The sequence below is a fragment of the Eurypyga helias genome, unplaced genomic scaffold, assembly GCF_000690775.1.
Source record: "Eurypyga helias isolate BGI_N326 unplaced genomic scaffold, ASM69077v1 scaffold15477, whole genome shotgun sequence".
Taxonomy (NCBI): Eukaryota; Metazoa; Chordata; class Aves; order Eurypygiformes; family Eurypygidae; genus Eurypyga; species Eurypyga helias.
The window spans coordinates 37,079-52,264 of NW_010259933.1; the positions used below are offsets into that span (position 1 = coordinate 37,079).

The window sequence follows — 15,186 nt, forward strand, 5'->3', positions numbered from 1 at the left end:
CCTTCAGGTACTGGAAGGTGCTATAAGGTCTCCCAGGTTTTCTCAGTAAACTTTGCCATTATTGTCATCTGTTATCCTGCAGCAGGTCGGGGTGGAGGTGGGCTCCTGACTGCCTGCTGGAGCCAGGGGCAGCCCCCACAAGCTCTCCTTGGTGCCTGCTGGTTGATTCAGTGAGGCTGGAGGAGACTTTGCAGATAATTTTGATGTATACAGTGCTTGGTTCAACTCTGAGTGCTCCCTGATACAGGTCAGCTTCCTGGCTAAAGATCTTAAAACCCCGGAGAGGTCCAGACGTATTTCATTGAGCGGCAATCTCTTCTCCTGCCGCAACATTTGATCTTGTCTGGAAAGCGTTTGCTTTCAGCTCCTCGGTTTCTCAACCGAGAAGGCCCTGGCGCGGAGCAAGAGGACGGGGAAGCGTTTTATTTGCCTCAGTACTTTTATCTTCTGAAGTTTATCAGCCAAATCAAGCTATCCTTTTAACATGAGCAGTAATAAATCTTCCTTTGCCCTAACTGTCCAGGCCAAGTGGTCCATTCACTTCCCTATCCAAGTGCTCCTGGGACTGGAAAGTGAGTTTTGTTGTCTACTGATCCAAGTTAGTTTGTTTCCAAGAGCTTGAGATTTCCCCTAATGTTACACCGCAGAGTAGTGTGTGCACAGCGTTGTGAGACGTGTGTGCAGGAGTAAGGCTGCATGGAGGCTTATTTCCCTTGCACTTGAGCATTTTTTGTTCTCCCCGTAAAGGGAGGGAGCGAGATCTGATGTGCTCTGCATTCAGTGCAGGGAACGGATTTTGTCTCAGAGCAGCCCCGTTGCTGCTGAGGTGCTCCAAGATTTTTCCTTGTTTAGGAAAGCAGGGAGTTCTTTTCATTTTAAAGAAGTAGTTGCTTTGCAGGTTAATTGAACTGTTGTTTTAAAAACCTTGACTCTTCATGCTGAGCCGTGTGGGAAGGTCTGGTGGCAGCAACTTTTGTAAATGCCTGGGGGCGAGGGGCCTCCTAGCTAAAACCTAAGCTAAGTCACAGCCACAGTGATCTTCTTGGAGGCATACCAGTTCCCTGCGCTCAAATCCTGCGAGGTTCAACCCAGAAAATGGCAAAATTGACTCAAAATACATAATGCTTGGGATCCCTTTGTGTGCTTTGGGGTTTTGGACCTTCAGTGTTAACTTGGATCAATGGAGAGGTTTAGTGAAGGCTGAGCTGCTCCCATATTAATGTGACTGCACAGGCTGAGGCATTATGAAAATACGAAATATTGTCAATTAGAGTAACAAAATGTTGGCATCACTGTTTAGAAAATGTTAGCAAGTTGTTTTGCTGATGCAAAAGGAGCTTAGAGAGACATTCTTCACCAGTTCTAATTTAAGTAAGCACATAATCCAATATATAATTCTGTAAATCACTGCATGCCTGAAGTTATTTTGCATCATAATTTAAGGTGGTGCAGTTGCAGAATGTTAATTTTGTCTAAATAGGGTATTTTAATGTGTTTAGGGATTGTAAGTTACACTTCATAAAAATATGATGGGCACAATTTTTTTTCCAAGAATGACAGGTTATGATGATTTGAGGAGAAATGATGAGTGTGATCTTCAGCTGGCTTTAACTGGAGTGGATCCACACCGTTGGGCTCCTGCTTGTGTATCGTACTGAAGTTCTTCCTGTTGTTTCTTCTGCACTGTGTTCTTTTTCAGGATGAATTATCTTAATAGATTTGGTAACAGAAAAAGGGTCTGTGCAAGTTCTCTGACAAGGATAAAGGGCAATTACTGAGGTGCAGCCAGCCTCGGGTTACAGATGCCAGGCGAACCCACACTCTGACCAGACTAGAGCAGTGGCTCGGCAGCCTTCAAAAGCAGGCTGTGGATGTACACAGTGCCTTTCAGCTCACCGTATTTTGGGTTTATTGAGGCTGAATGCTCTCACGTGTCTCATAAGGTCCCGCTTCTGCAGACACGTAATGTGCGTGCAAAGCTTCGCCGATACAAGGAGACCCAGGATGGGCTGTGTGAGTTGATTACATGCATAAGGGTCTGCAAAAGCAGGGCTCACGCTTATCCAGTGGGGTGTTCTGAAGGAAATTGTAACTGCACCGCACACACGTGACATGAAAAAGTCACTTTGCCTGCTCCAAGGCAGGTGCTTAAGTTTAAGCACATGGGTGGCCCCATTAATCCTAACGGTGGTACTCAAGTACGGGAAGCACATGGTTAATTGCTTTGCAGGACCAGGATCTATACGCTCTCCCCAAGGCGTTTTTCCCTGGTGGTAACACATGCCATGAAATTTTTGCAGCCCAGGGTGTTAAGGTCCAAATAAGAATTGCAATAAGAAGGAAGAAGTGCATATGGAAATGTTGCAAATGTATTTGCACTTTGCCAGGGCGGTGGGATTATTCCTTATCGTGGGCCTTTTTGTTTGCTTTTCAGTTGCTGCGATCATGGCTGTGGGTGGGCTTCTTCTCTGCGTGCTGTTGCCTATCCGAGCCTAACATGGTCAGTGTTCCCACCCGTGCTGGCTCCTATTTCGTGTCCTCCCTCCATGTTTTCTGTGCACAGTCTGCCTCTCCCTCCCTTTCTTGTATTGGCCTGGAAATCGCTTTCTCATCCGATCTCTGCACCCACCTTGTCTATCTCAACAACTCGAAATAGCGTGACTCGAAGCAGAGTGTTTCTCCAGTAAAAACAGGGGTCCCAGAGGGGGGAAAAAACCTGATGTGTTATGCTGTGATCGATCCAGACACCACACCGGCAATGTCACGTGTCGTAATAAAACATCACGTATGCTGGACGTGTCATCAAATTCTGCTTCTTGTCACCACAAGGGTCTGGGGAGGTAATCACCCCCCAGAAAGGAAGCTGGGGGCAGGCAGGAGTGGAAAAAAGTATTTAGTGGCATGTGATGTGCATGTCCTTGAAGCAAACGGTATGTCATGGACATACATGTATGACATACGTGGCGATGACGTGGTGCTGTTTGCCAGTGATATGCTCCAGCAGCGTCAGACATATCTCTGCGGGCGTTGAGAGCTGCGTGTCCGTGCTGCATGCTGCCCCCTTCTGCCACCGCCTCGGCTGCCTCACCCGTTTCTGCTCCCTTCTACTCTCCCCTCGTTTCTGCTACTCAGAGGAAGGGTAATTTTAATTTCTGTTGGTTTGACTGGGTGCGAGTTGAGTTGCTCCCTGAAAGGAGCGTGTTTTACATCTCTGAATCGGCTGTAATCTGTGTGGATCTTCCTAAGCCTCCTCGGAGACTCATCGCCATCCCGAGGCATCCCACGTGCGTTGTTAAACTGGGAAGGTTTTGCAGCGTAGCTGGACGAGAGGTGTGAAACTCTTCGTTTCTGCGGCTTTGCGTGGTGGTACCTGGGTCACGGTGCTGTGGGGCACAGCATTCACCAAGGTGGACTGGTTTGGGGTCCTCTAGTGATGTATTTTGGCTCTGTCAGAGGCCTGAGCCAGGGAGGAGTTTGCAAATGTAAATCCCAAAGGTTCTAAAGCAGAAAGTTTTATTTTTTTTCCTATTGGAGCATTTTAAAATAGGTTTTCATGACCTTCGAGTGCTTAAAAGCAGCGTTAGCAAGCAGGGCTGCTCAGATCAAAATGTTTGCCTGCAAAACGTTCTTCTGGTACATGCGGGCGTTCCTGTGAGTCCCACCAGTTCAGCAATGATTGCCCTAAAAGAAAACCTCCCAGTACTGCTGTTGTCTGTGCCACCAGTGCAGGAGCAGTCCCTTGCTGGGAGTCGTGGTTCAAATGTCATAGAATCATAGAATTCCAGAATGGTTTGGGTTGGAAGGGACCTTAAAGATCACCCAGTTCCAACCCCCCTGCCATGGGGGCATGCCTCAGTAAGGCCCCTGACCAGAGGACGGCAGCGGTGGAAAACACTTCTCAGAGACCGGGAGTGGACTGCACAGCTACAGAGAAGAGAGGAAAACTTAGCTGACCTGGAAAACACCCTCTGCGAGTTCCCTCCTGAGCTGCGGAGAGACTAACGTGGCAGCAAGCTGGGAGGGGGAAATGGGAAAAGTGACTTCAAGGCCCGGATGCCGTCAGCTGTGCTATGGGAAGGCACGACAACCTCTTCAGAGAGATTTATAGTGATCGCTTCAGAGGGAGCTTCCTGCGAGAGGGGGAAATGGTATCTTGTTTAAATTATTTGTAATTGTTTTGGCGGTGGTTTAGGAAAGCAGGGAGTCATTCAGTGCGAAGGCAGGGAAAGGCTAAAGGCTAAAAATACCACTGCTGGAACTGTGAAGCTTCCTTTGTAAGGCGTCCAAGTTTATCGGAGGTTGAAGGCAGGGTCGGACCCTGTGGAGGAGGGCTGCAGCGGCTGGGAAAGCAGCTGGGAAGACGGAGAGCCTGCAGTCCTTAGAAAGGGAACCTGCCCTGATTCCTCGCCAGCCAGTTTAATGTATCTTTGAACTGAGATGAAGGTCTTAGCCTGTCACCTCAAGAGCTTTTACTGCTCTTTTGGTCCCGTTCTCCAAATTGTAAGACTTTGCGAGTAGATAGAGGAGTTGAATGAGTCAGATTCCTAGCCTGCACGGGTTGCTCCAAGTTATTCCAGGTGGAACTTTGGTCCAGTGCAATGAAAGTAACTCACTATGGGCATCAAAAAAGCAGGAGGAAAGTGAACAGGAAAACAGGAAACAACTGCCAGTATAAAAGCTGTTCAATTCATCTTTCCCTTGAGTATTCCCTGTTTTTGTGATACTGAATGTATTTTAGGATTGCAGGCAGAAAAGGCGAATGCTGGGCATGGACTGCATCGCTAGAGGTAGGTGTTTGCCTCTGGCTTTCGGTGTCGGTGTTGTTTATCCAGGATAAAACCATTTGCTGAACAAGTTGCTGTCTCCACACGTGAGCTGAGGCGACAGGATCTTGGCCAGATGGCCAGATCCATGTTTGTTTGTTCCTCTGGGTGGAACGCAGTCGTGCCCCGCAACACGTATGCAGCCTTATTTCTTTAGCATCTTGGAACAGATAGTCTCTTAGAGCACTAACCCCTTGTAAACAACCACCTCGTGGTCCTCACAGACCTCCCGTAAACAGGCAGCTCGAGGTGGGTTGGATGCATTCCTCAGAGTTGGTTTATTGTAGAAGATGTGCTTCTGGGTGAAGGTCTCACCCCTTACAAGCCAGTGGCGTTTTGTCTCTGTTTCAGAGAAGCGCACAGAGTTAATTTATCTCTTCTTTAAGAAATGAAATACATGTGTAAATCTCTGCAGGACTGGGACAGGAGAATGCTTCAGGGCACAAGCTGTTTGACGGTACTGACTGCACCTAGCAAGGTGAGGTCCCTTTCCTTACTGGGGATGACGAAACGCTGTCCCCGTGTGCCTTTCCAGTAACGCCTTGGCTGTATGCTGGAATGCTTTGGCCCATGCATCTAAAAAAATATATATTACAACTTTCCCACATCGCTGCCTGGGGCTTGGATGTCAAAGGTCCACTCCACAGTCCCCTGACTGTGTCCCGCCTGGCTTGTGACCAGAGTGGTGGCCCCAGTTAGGGAGATGGAGACTCCTTCCCATGGGCATTCTGTGGGTTTTGGGGATGACTTAGGTGGCCGAGGGGCCACACACCACCCAGCGAAGGCACCTCGATGCACAGGGTCAGGTGCAAAAGTATCTCCATCAGTCCAGGGAGAGCAAGCATCTTCCTGCCTCGTTTCTTGAAGGATTTTTCTCTGTGAATTGGCTTCTGCTGTGTGGGGCAGTGGGCACTGGTTTGCAAGCTGGATTCTTCATCTTTCTACCTGTCCGTTTTATATTTTATAAACCTATATAGGGATCATTTTACAACTTCACTTTTATAATCTGCCCCATAAATATTTTACGAGCTGCCTGCCAATCTGCAAGTAGTTTTTAAATAAGACATGATGCCTTAGGAATTTTTAAAGTCTCACTTTTTTTCCCCTCTGATACTTTTATTGAAAAACACAAGAGCTGTGTGGGGAAGACATCTGCTTTCTAGATAGAGAAACTGGGACAAATCCACAACAGGAGTAAATGAGTCGAGATTCAGGTGTGCGGCTGAATTACATTAACTCTTTGGCTGAGTGTCTCCAGCTCAGTGGGAGATGAAACGAGCATCAGGATCTTTATGCTTTTGCTGTGCGTGATATAGAAGAGATAGAGGAGATCGATGGTTTCTACAATGACAAGAAACTAGAGCATGAGTCTTTCATCAGGAGGCTTTTGCCTCGCAGCTTTTCCAATAAATATTACGAGCAAATGCACACTCAGAAAAGGATTATTTCACAAACAAGTGGGAGCTTTCTCTTCCCTCCAAATATATCGCAAAGCCACATGTTTAGGTACTTTTACCTGCCAGTAAGATTCACGTAGCAAATCAGGACGTTTAACCTGACATCGCAGATTTTTATGGGATTTAGTTGGGGAAGAAAGGCGAAAAAACTCCCTGTGTGTGTTATTTAAAGCATCTGAGGGGGAAGAAGGGAAGAAGTGTGGTTTAGCCCCAGTCAGCGTGTGCATGGCTTGTTTCTCTGGGTAGTTTGAGAAAGCGAGCGTGCGAAGGGCACGAGCGCTCGCAGCGGCAGGGTTTGCAGCAGGCGTTGTTAGGGAGCCGTTTCACTTCGGCGTGTCTTGTCCGGGCTTGTAACGATGCTTTGGGGGTCCCAGAGCCTGATTTCGTATGCCAATGTGATGTGCTGCTGTAGGTGTTTCCCAGCTCGAGCGAGGGGGATGGTTTGCATTGGCCCTTTGAGTGTGTCCCTGGGCAGTAAAACAAGGACCGTTGGGCATCGAGGTGTGCTTGGATCACTGGACGCAAGCGATGGCATGTTCCCCGCTTCTCTTTCCTCCCTCTTTATGGTCAAGGAATCAGGAATGTTAGAAAAGCTTACTTATAGGTGAAGTGCTCCAAACCTGAGGAAGAGGTGAGGGCATTTGCTGTGAAAGTTAAACAGAGGAAATCTGTGCTTTTGGTAGAAGGATGAATTGAAAAATTTGTGTATTTTTAAGGGGAAAAACAAGTTTTACGCCTCAATCCAGAACATTACTTCTGCAGAAAACTGACATAATTTTTGGCAACATGCAGCAGAAAAAAAATGGGGTTGCCAGAAGTGGGAATTGATAGTGATACTCATGCATCTAGTTTATATACTTAAAGGGGGAGGCAGTATGATGAAGGAGGAGAAGAATCCATTTCCACCCAGGGATTGCAAACACAAAAACGTGCTTTGAAATGACCCTGACTCCCAGGGTCTCCACGTGCACCTAGTGCTTAGTGTTTGAGTTAATTAGGCACGACCCCTTCTCAGGAAATGGCACTGCTGCTGCTGGAGCTAGGCGTGACGAGCACAGACACGTGGATCGCCGAGCTGTGTCTCCGGGCACCTCGTTGTCGCACTCGTGGGTTTTGCATTCGGAGCGCGACGGTCTCAGCTTGGTGGTTGCTGCTGAAATCGCACCCTGCATGGATAGCCCGGCTGTTTGTCACGTGCGACCTGTTTATTAGCCCTGTCATCTCCCTGCCTGTGCCCCCGGACCGCCTGTCAGCATCCCGCCTTGTCTCTATCCATCCCCCTGCTCTTGCACAGCCTTTGCAGTCTGGGTTTTTCCTCCTCTCCCCTTGGCACAGGTCTCCCCTTCTCCCCCAGGGAAGCTTGCGTGCCTACTCCCCTTCCCCAGAGTAACCTCGGGAGCCCACCTTGCTTTTCCCCTTCTTGACCCTCCTGTGTCCAGCTCAGCTGGGGCCAGCTCCGTGGCGGTGCGTGCATCCCATCGTATCGGGGCTTTTGTTTGTAATCGTGATCGTTTCACAAATCCGGTGCCAAAATCCTATAGCCAAAAGGCTGCTTGGCCCCTTGCAACCAGGCAGGCAGCAGTTCCCTGTAATAGGACTTCATGCTGAGGGCATGTTTCATGCAGATGCCTATCACTGCCTTCTCCTCATTGCAGTTTTGTTTCTGCTAATCGCATGCTTCTCCTTGCTGCGAGTCACGCTGGAGTGCTCACATCTCCCTGTCTCAAAAATCATGGACAGTGGAAGAGAAGACTCCAAGTTTCTCAGCTTTACGTGGCTCCTTGGTAACCCGAGGCTTTCTTTGAGGTGTGGTGGCTAGCGATCCCGCTGCGTGCTGGCTGGCTTGCAGGGGTCCCGTGCAGGATTTTTGCTCTGCCAAGCTGTGTCCCTCTGTCTCACGTCCATGAGGTTTGCTTTAAGGATGAGTTCCTGTATCCACTTATCGTATCAGGTCCTTGCAAAGACTGGCATGTATACATGCATCGGACATACCTCATCCCATCTTTTCAGACATGTATATATGTGTGTACGTAGTTCTTGCCTATGCAGTTACCTTGTAGCTTCCTAAGTGGTCGTCTGAGTGAAGCAGGACTCGGACACCAAAGCAGCCAGTTAATGCAAATGCAGTAGCATCACCTCAAGAACCAGCAAGAAGGGTGAGGGCTGAGTCGGGGGGAGCAGCCAAAGACTAATAGGAGAGTGCCCTGGAGGGGATGTGACCCTCATGTGGCTGTGGTTGCGGCTCCGTGGTGGGACTCAGCAGCATCCTTGCACTGACTGGTGCTCGCATGGGAGCGAGATAGGTCAGGGAGTGAGCATGCTGCCCTGTCTTTATTGCTGGTGAGCAGTGGGGATGGCATGAGTGGTAGCTCCCCTGGGTAAAGAGAGAAGATGTGCAGGAAACCCCATCCCGGCCAGGAATACGTAGGAGACCCTCGAAGGCAGCGAGGCAGCAGGTTTTGCATTGGTTTTTAACCCATCATTTTGCATGTATATAATATTTACACAAGGCTGTTTTCTAAAGTATCAAAATTTAACGTCCTGTGCAGATGCCCAGTGGATGAAGGGGGGCATGCAATACATACAGCGCGGTGCCTGCAAAAGCTCTGCGGTCCAGGAGATGCTGCTTCCGTGATTCTAATGTTTCATCCCATTCCCCTTCCATCGTCCTTCCTGTTCTTGCCTTTTTTTTTTTCTTAATAACAGCGAAATTACATGTATGGTAGAGTGGAGTTTTTCAGAAGCGTCTGCGGGATTTGGAAGCACGACTCCAATTGAAAATCAGTGGGCCTTGGGCCTTGAATCCCGTTAGGGAAATTGCAAGTAGTTTGATGAGCTAAAACCGGGACAGCAGCGATGCAGCCGCTAGAGAGGTTGGATTCGTCGCTGCTCGGGGTTTCTGTGGTTTGTGCGACTTGAAGCGAAGAGCAGGCTTCTGCCGTACCAGAGACAAAAACTCTCTTCTGGTGTTTGGTTTTTTTTCCAGGAGATGTGGCTATAGCAAGGCTAAACAAGATCCAGAAGAAGAAAAGATGCATTTTCATAACGGCCACAGTGAGTAAAGATCGGACGTGTATATACGTGGGTTTGGCTCTCTGTGGTAATGAGAATCCAAGGGAGAGGTTGTTTTAAAAAAGGAGATAATTCTGGTTTAGCTCGTGATTCACAGAAGAATTCCATTTGTTCTGTTGCTCAGTAAGTCCCCACCTGCCCCTGCTCCAAGCCCCAGGGAAAACTGAACATCTGAACAGCCCTTTTATGTGCCCAGCCGTTCCCACCTGTGCCTTCGCAGCAGATCTCTCTAGCGAGCCGTTTTGTTCTGTTCCTCTGCCTTTGCTGTGGGACCCAAGGTGCTGCTAATTCTGCCCACCCTGCGCATAACAACTCCGCGTTTTTGTGGTCTGGATGCGTCAGTCCAGAATACCTGTTTGAGACCCCCGCTCCACCCCAGCCAGCAGCGAGGACCAGTCCCACATCTGCTCTTTGCCTTGGGTGCCTCTGCAGAGGCGTGAGGAATAAATCCCACTGCTTGCTCCTGGGACACTTTCGGAAATGCTGTGTTAACACCCTTACGTACAAAAAAACCTCTGCAGTGATGCTAAAAAGTACATGTCTTGGTTGCCAACTGTTTTTCCGTACTTCCAAAGCCAGTATGGAAAAGCCTTTTTTTTGTCAAGTGCTGTGGGATCTGGGGATGGGTAACAGCGAGGTGCCTTTTGGGGTGGAAAAGGCAAACGCATCTTGAGTGAAAGTCAAATTTCCATTAGTGCCATGTAATGAAGGCAGCAGGAAGCAAATCAATTAAGAGCCACAGTGTAACGTAGCTGTCTTATTAGACCGATGAGCAGTTCTTCATGTCAGTAACCTCAACGATTGTCAAAACAAACTTCTAATATGGAAAATGAAAATACTTTTTTCCCCTCTCAAGTCCTGGAGAAAAAGCCTGCTATTGATTTTATTTACACTGATACAACCCACAGGCTTTGTACTGCAAATATTCCGTTCATTTAAATCTCAGTGACTCCGAATCTGAAATAATGTGGCTGATTGATTAGCTAATATGTGACTGGTAGGGCGTAATTTATTGCAGCTTTCCATCAACCCCCATCCACCCAACTTGCTGCGCAAGATGCTCCTGTAACCTTTTGCTTTTTTGTGCTTTTTCTCCTGGCGCACCCTTTCCGGATCCAAAAAGGGATCCTTTTGCAGCAGACCTCAGACCAGCCCGTTACGCAGAGCACTGAGAGGGATTTTTAGCTGCGTGTCGTTCCGGCTGAGCACTGTCGCGTGCTTTACTAAATGTGATGAAGTTGCACGTGTCACATATAAACTAAATGGCACTTTCCAAGAATGCTGTTCATTTTTCCTGTAGAAATAAGTTTCCCTGGTGCTCTGTTTTCCAGCAGAGTGCAAGGGAGAGCAGTGAGTATCACCCATTGCCTGTCATGCTATGTGCCCCTAATGCTCTAAATTTGCATTTGCAGTTAAGCTGCCTGGAGTAAGGACCTACATAGACCCCCACACCTATGAGGACCCCAATCAAGCTGTCCACGAGTTTGCTAAGGAAATCGAAGCTTCGTGCATAACTATTGAAAGAGTTATCGGAGCTGGTACGGAATTGCATTTCATGACCCTTAGGAGCATAGAGGGTTGGCTTTCTTAAGAGATACGGGAAGAACCATGAAGTATTTGTGCTGTTAGGTATCCTGCAAGTGATGGGGAGCATGTTCCAGCTGAAGTTCAGGGCAAACCTGCCATTGGGGGTTTGAAATTCAGGGATTGAACTGAAAACGGCAGAAAATGGTCACGTTTGGACTAAGCTGAATTATTGTGATGGATGCCAAGGGAAATGAGTTAGTTAATTTTCAAGTTCTTTTCACCATTTTAACCTTTTTCTCCTCCCCCATTAAGGTCAGTCTCGAGGCAAAACTTAAGAATATCTGGGAGAGAAAAAAAACCCACAAACCAAAGTCCAAAGCTTTTAACTTCCATGGTTAAAAGAAGAAACTCCCATTTTCTTTCCAGTTAAGCTGTTTGTTTGGACTTGCATCCAACCCTAGGAATGTTTTCTATCCTCTGAAGTTGTGTTTTTGGAGGTAATTTACTGTTCACCAGAAAAAAAAATAAAAAAAATCCATTTGGGTTACTTTTTAAAAAAGGTGGTCATAAAATCGGGAAGGGTTTATCGTCTATAAAAATATATGTTGCTGTGAAAGGCTAACAGCATTCCATCTATTTAACTTACCAAAGGAAGGTTAAGAAGCAAGTGGCTTGTGTTTTACAGCTATCTACACAGGGCGGTGATATAGGATGTGACAGGACTCTTTCATCTAGTAGACAAAAACATCAGACGGGGAAAAGCCCTATGGAATATAGAGCATAGCTCTTTAAATATAGGCAAATTACATTTTTATTCCCAGTTTTCATGTGCTTATGGCTTGTGGTACGCTGGCTATTTGAGACGGTAATCACTGTGATGTTTAGCTCCCCACATTCATTGAATACGGGACAGCCCTGCGTGCTTTGGATCAGCTAACTGTAGTGGCTGGGATCCATGTTGTAGATGGATGAGGGCCGGGAATTCTTTCGACGTGCTGTGATCCCATTCTTCCTGATTTTTCTCTGAAGGTGAATTTGGGGAAGTCTGCAGCGGGCGGCTGAAGCTGCAGGGAAAGCGGGAGTTTCCGGTGGCGATCAAAACCCTGAAGGTGGGCTACACGGAGAAACAGAGGCGAGATTTCTTGGGAGAAGCAAGCATCATGGGGCAGTTCGACCACCCCAACATCATCCACCTGGAAGGCGTCGTCACAAAAAGTAGGTACAGGTTGCTGTGGACTGCTGCCCTTGAGCTCTGGCTGATGGGAGAACTGGTTAGGGGAAGAATCACAGAATCACAGGATGGTTTGGGTTGAAAGGGACCTTAAAGCCCATCTAGTTCCAACCCCCCTGCCATGGGCAGGGACACCCTCCACTAGACCAGGTTGCTCCAAGCCTCATCCAGCCTGGCAAGACGGGTAACTTACATTTTGACTGTTCCTTTCATGATTTCTCAAAAAACAGTGAACTCCCCTTGCCCAAAATGTCACACTTTGTAGATCCAGCCAGGAACAGGTTTCCCAACATTGTACAGGGGGGTTGGGCCCAAAGGATTTCAGCGTTCCTCCATCGGGAATGGATAGATAATGGCAAAAATGCTAACAAACATTAGGTCCCTCTGCAAACCTTGCCTTGCCTCAGCATACTATGCGTGGGCTAAGAGAAAACCCATTTTCAAAGGCCCAAAATTAAATGAGACAGGAATAGGAGAGGATATGCCTGGCCAGTCTCAGGCAGTGGGTGGGTGATGGAGACGGCAGTAAGTCCGGGATGTCTGAGTGCTGGTGGAATGTGCTGCCTGACTTCCAAGGAGTTCAGCAGCACCTACCACCTGCGTAATGCAAGAGCATTTGGAACGCTGAGCCACCCGCTAAGTTTTTCAAGCAAACTCACTTCTTTATTCCTGCCTTTATTTGTTTACTTTGGAAACCACATGCGCCCCAGAGTGAGCAAAGATGTGCCAAGAAGTGGGAAATGATTTCCCTGTCAGGGAAATGGGGAGGAATTTGCTACCAAGAGTCGGGGAAAAAAAAAAGAACAAAAACCAACAAACTACAACCTCTGATGATTTCCAGCCATCATATTTCAAGAAACTGCTGAAGCAAAGCCCACAGGAGGGTAGTGTTGAGCCTTGTGATCACTCACACGGGATGTGAGCGAGGAGAGAACTTAGCTGAAGTTTTGCTTTCCAGGAGCAGGGAAGAAGAACGGGAGTGTAGGTGAAGATGACAGGACTCTGTAAAACCACAGTTAAGGCAAGCTCCCTCTGGGGTCTGCTAGCGATGCCCGTGGTAACTGTTGACCCTGGTGCTGGCATATCAGTTTTGAGAGGGGTGGAGGGCTTGGGGAAAATGTGAAATGACTGGCAGAACATCCCAGCACGAGAGTTACCGAGGTCTGACTGCTCAGATAGCAAAATATAACTTTCTATAACTTTCCCAGCTCAATTCTTCTCCAAATTACTGTATGCACTAAAGATAAGGGCAGAGGAAGGGATGGCACATCCGAGTGTGCCCAGCCCAAGCCTCTCTGCCAGTTGGTGCTGTGCTGATGCGGTGGAAGAGGTGCAGAGGGGTTATTGTTCCATTTGAAAGCCTTGGAGGTTCTACATTATTTGCCTTGAGGATTTTTTTTTTTGTTGAAAACAACTACTCCTTTACTTTGCGATATATTTTAAGTGCTTCGGGAAGTTCTTGGTAGCTGAAGAAGCACTGTCCTCACGAGTGTGGGTGGTTGGCTGCCCTCTTGTCTTCATGCTTGCTAACGTCAGAGCTTAGCTACTGCCGTTCAGATGCTGGTGCCTGGGGCCACATGGCTGCTGTTCGTACCATTGGTCATTAATCAGAGGCAAATTAGTTCTTTTTCAGAGCTGCCTTAGAGAAGGTACAGAGACCCTAGCTGTTTGTCCTGTTTGTAGCCTTATAACCCACTCAAAATCAGTGTTACTTTACAGTCAATAGCCTTTCTTTGCGTTTTCCCTTGAAATTGCATTTCCTAAAACTTTCAAGAAAAGGAAAAAAGAAAAAACATAACCAAGATAGGTTTATCCCAAAAAAAGAATAAATATCAAAATCTCTCAGGGTCACCTTGTACAGCCCTTAATAGCAGGCTCCCATTTCTAGCCCTGCAGGGATGTGGGATATTGGGCAGGAAGCGAGTGGCGATCATACATCCATAAAAGCTGCTGCTGACACGGGCTTGAGCCTTTTGGGCTGCCGGGGCCTCAGGGGATGGGTGGGAATCCCACTTCTAGAGATGTGCTTCCCTAGCGAGCTGCCTTTTATATAAAGTGGCCGTCTGCTCCAAAGGCCGTGGAAATGCTGGGTGCTTTGCTTCTAAATTGGACTTGGAATGACAGGAGCCTGTGTGGGGGGGGTGCGTGCACCCTGAGCCCCTCATTAGCTCAGTAAATGCTTGTTTACTGCACTCAAATATTTTTCCATTAGGCATCTGGAGCATCTTCCCAGCTATTTTCAGTGGACCAAAACAACCTTTATGAATACCAACCTATGTTACTGTCTCCAAGTATTGTTTAACTTCTTTTTCCCTTTGGTGTTTTAGTCATTGGCCCATCACAGATTCAGATCTTCAGGGTAAAATGTCTTTGCTGCATCATGATTTACTTTGGAAGTAAATTATGTTAAATTGAATTAGGCTATTTTTAATTCTGAGCGAAAATATCCTCGCAGGGGCTTAATACCTTTTAACTAATTTAGTTCAAACGCACACCTTAGTTAATTTGGATTAATCGTCTTTATTGGCCCTGTGCAGACAAGCCCTTAGCTATTTCTGCTTTACAGAGGTGATGATGCTCCTGTTTTCGTTTGCATCCTGCTCAGTGTGCACGTTGCGTTAGTACGTTTATATGAATGACATCTACAGACATTTTATGGCCCCGTAACTGGCGGGTGGGCACCCTGCTGACACGGAGAATCAGCCCTGAGCTTTTGAAGGGCCAATATTTACTTTTAATTTACTTCGCTGAAAGTGACTCTATTTGTGTCTTTATTTCCATGCTCTTGGATATGGGGCTAATTTATTCCACAATTACCGTCAACCTGCAGCAGTCAGATAATGAAACGTAAGTGCCAGAAATTGTCTTTTCTCTGATGGCAACCAAAGGTAGGAGTCTGAAGAAGGTCCCCCGGGGTGGTGGCACAATGAGACGCCAGCCTCGCTGCAACGCTGCCTTGAAGTGTCAGAGATAAGGAACCCCGTGCTACAGGGGTTTAGGCTTTAAAAACAAAAAATTAAAAAAAAAAATTAGATATACCTGGGATTTCCCTTCCCTGTGTAGCCACAATGTGTTC

At 47.4% G+C, this 15,186-nt stretch overlaps 1 protein-coding gene across 1 annotated transcript in view; it reads left to right on the forward strand.

Annotated features, from left to right (window-relative positions):
* The window catches only part of EPHA5 (EPH receptor A5), a gene marked incomplete at its 5' end in the record, with an annotated part of 51,548 nt that overhangs the window by 14,601 nt on the left and 21,761 nt on the right, over positions 1-15,186 (forward strand). Inside the window, 4 exons of the mRNA XM_010154844.1 lie at positions 2,435-2,500; positions 9,267-9,334; positions 10,765-10,890; positions 11,909-12,094. Coding sequence (XP_010153146.1) covers positions 2,435-2,500; positions 9,267-9,334; positions 10,765-10,890; positions 11,909-12,094 — 446 coding nt within the window. The remainder of the gene's footprint in view (positions 1-2,434; positions 2,501-9,266; positions 9,335-10,764; positions 10,891-11,908; positions 12,095-15,186) is intronic.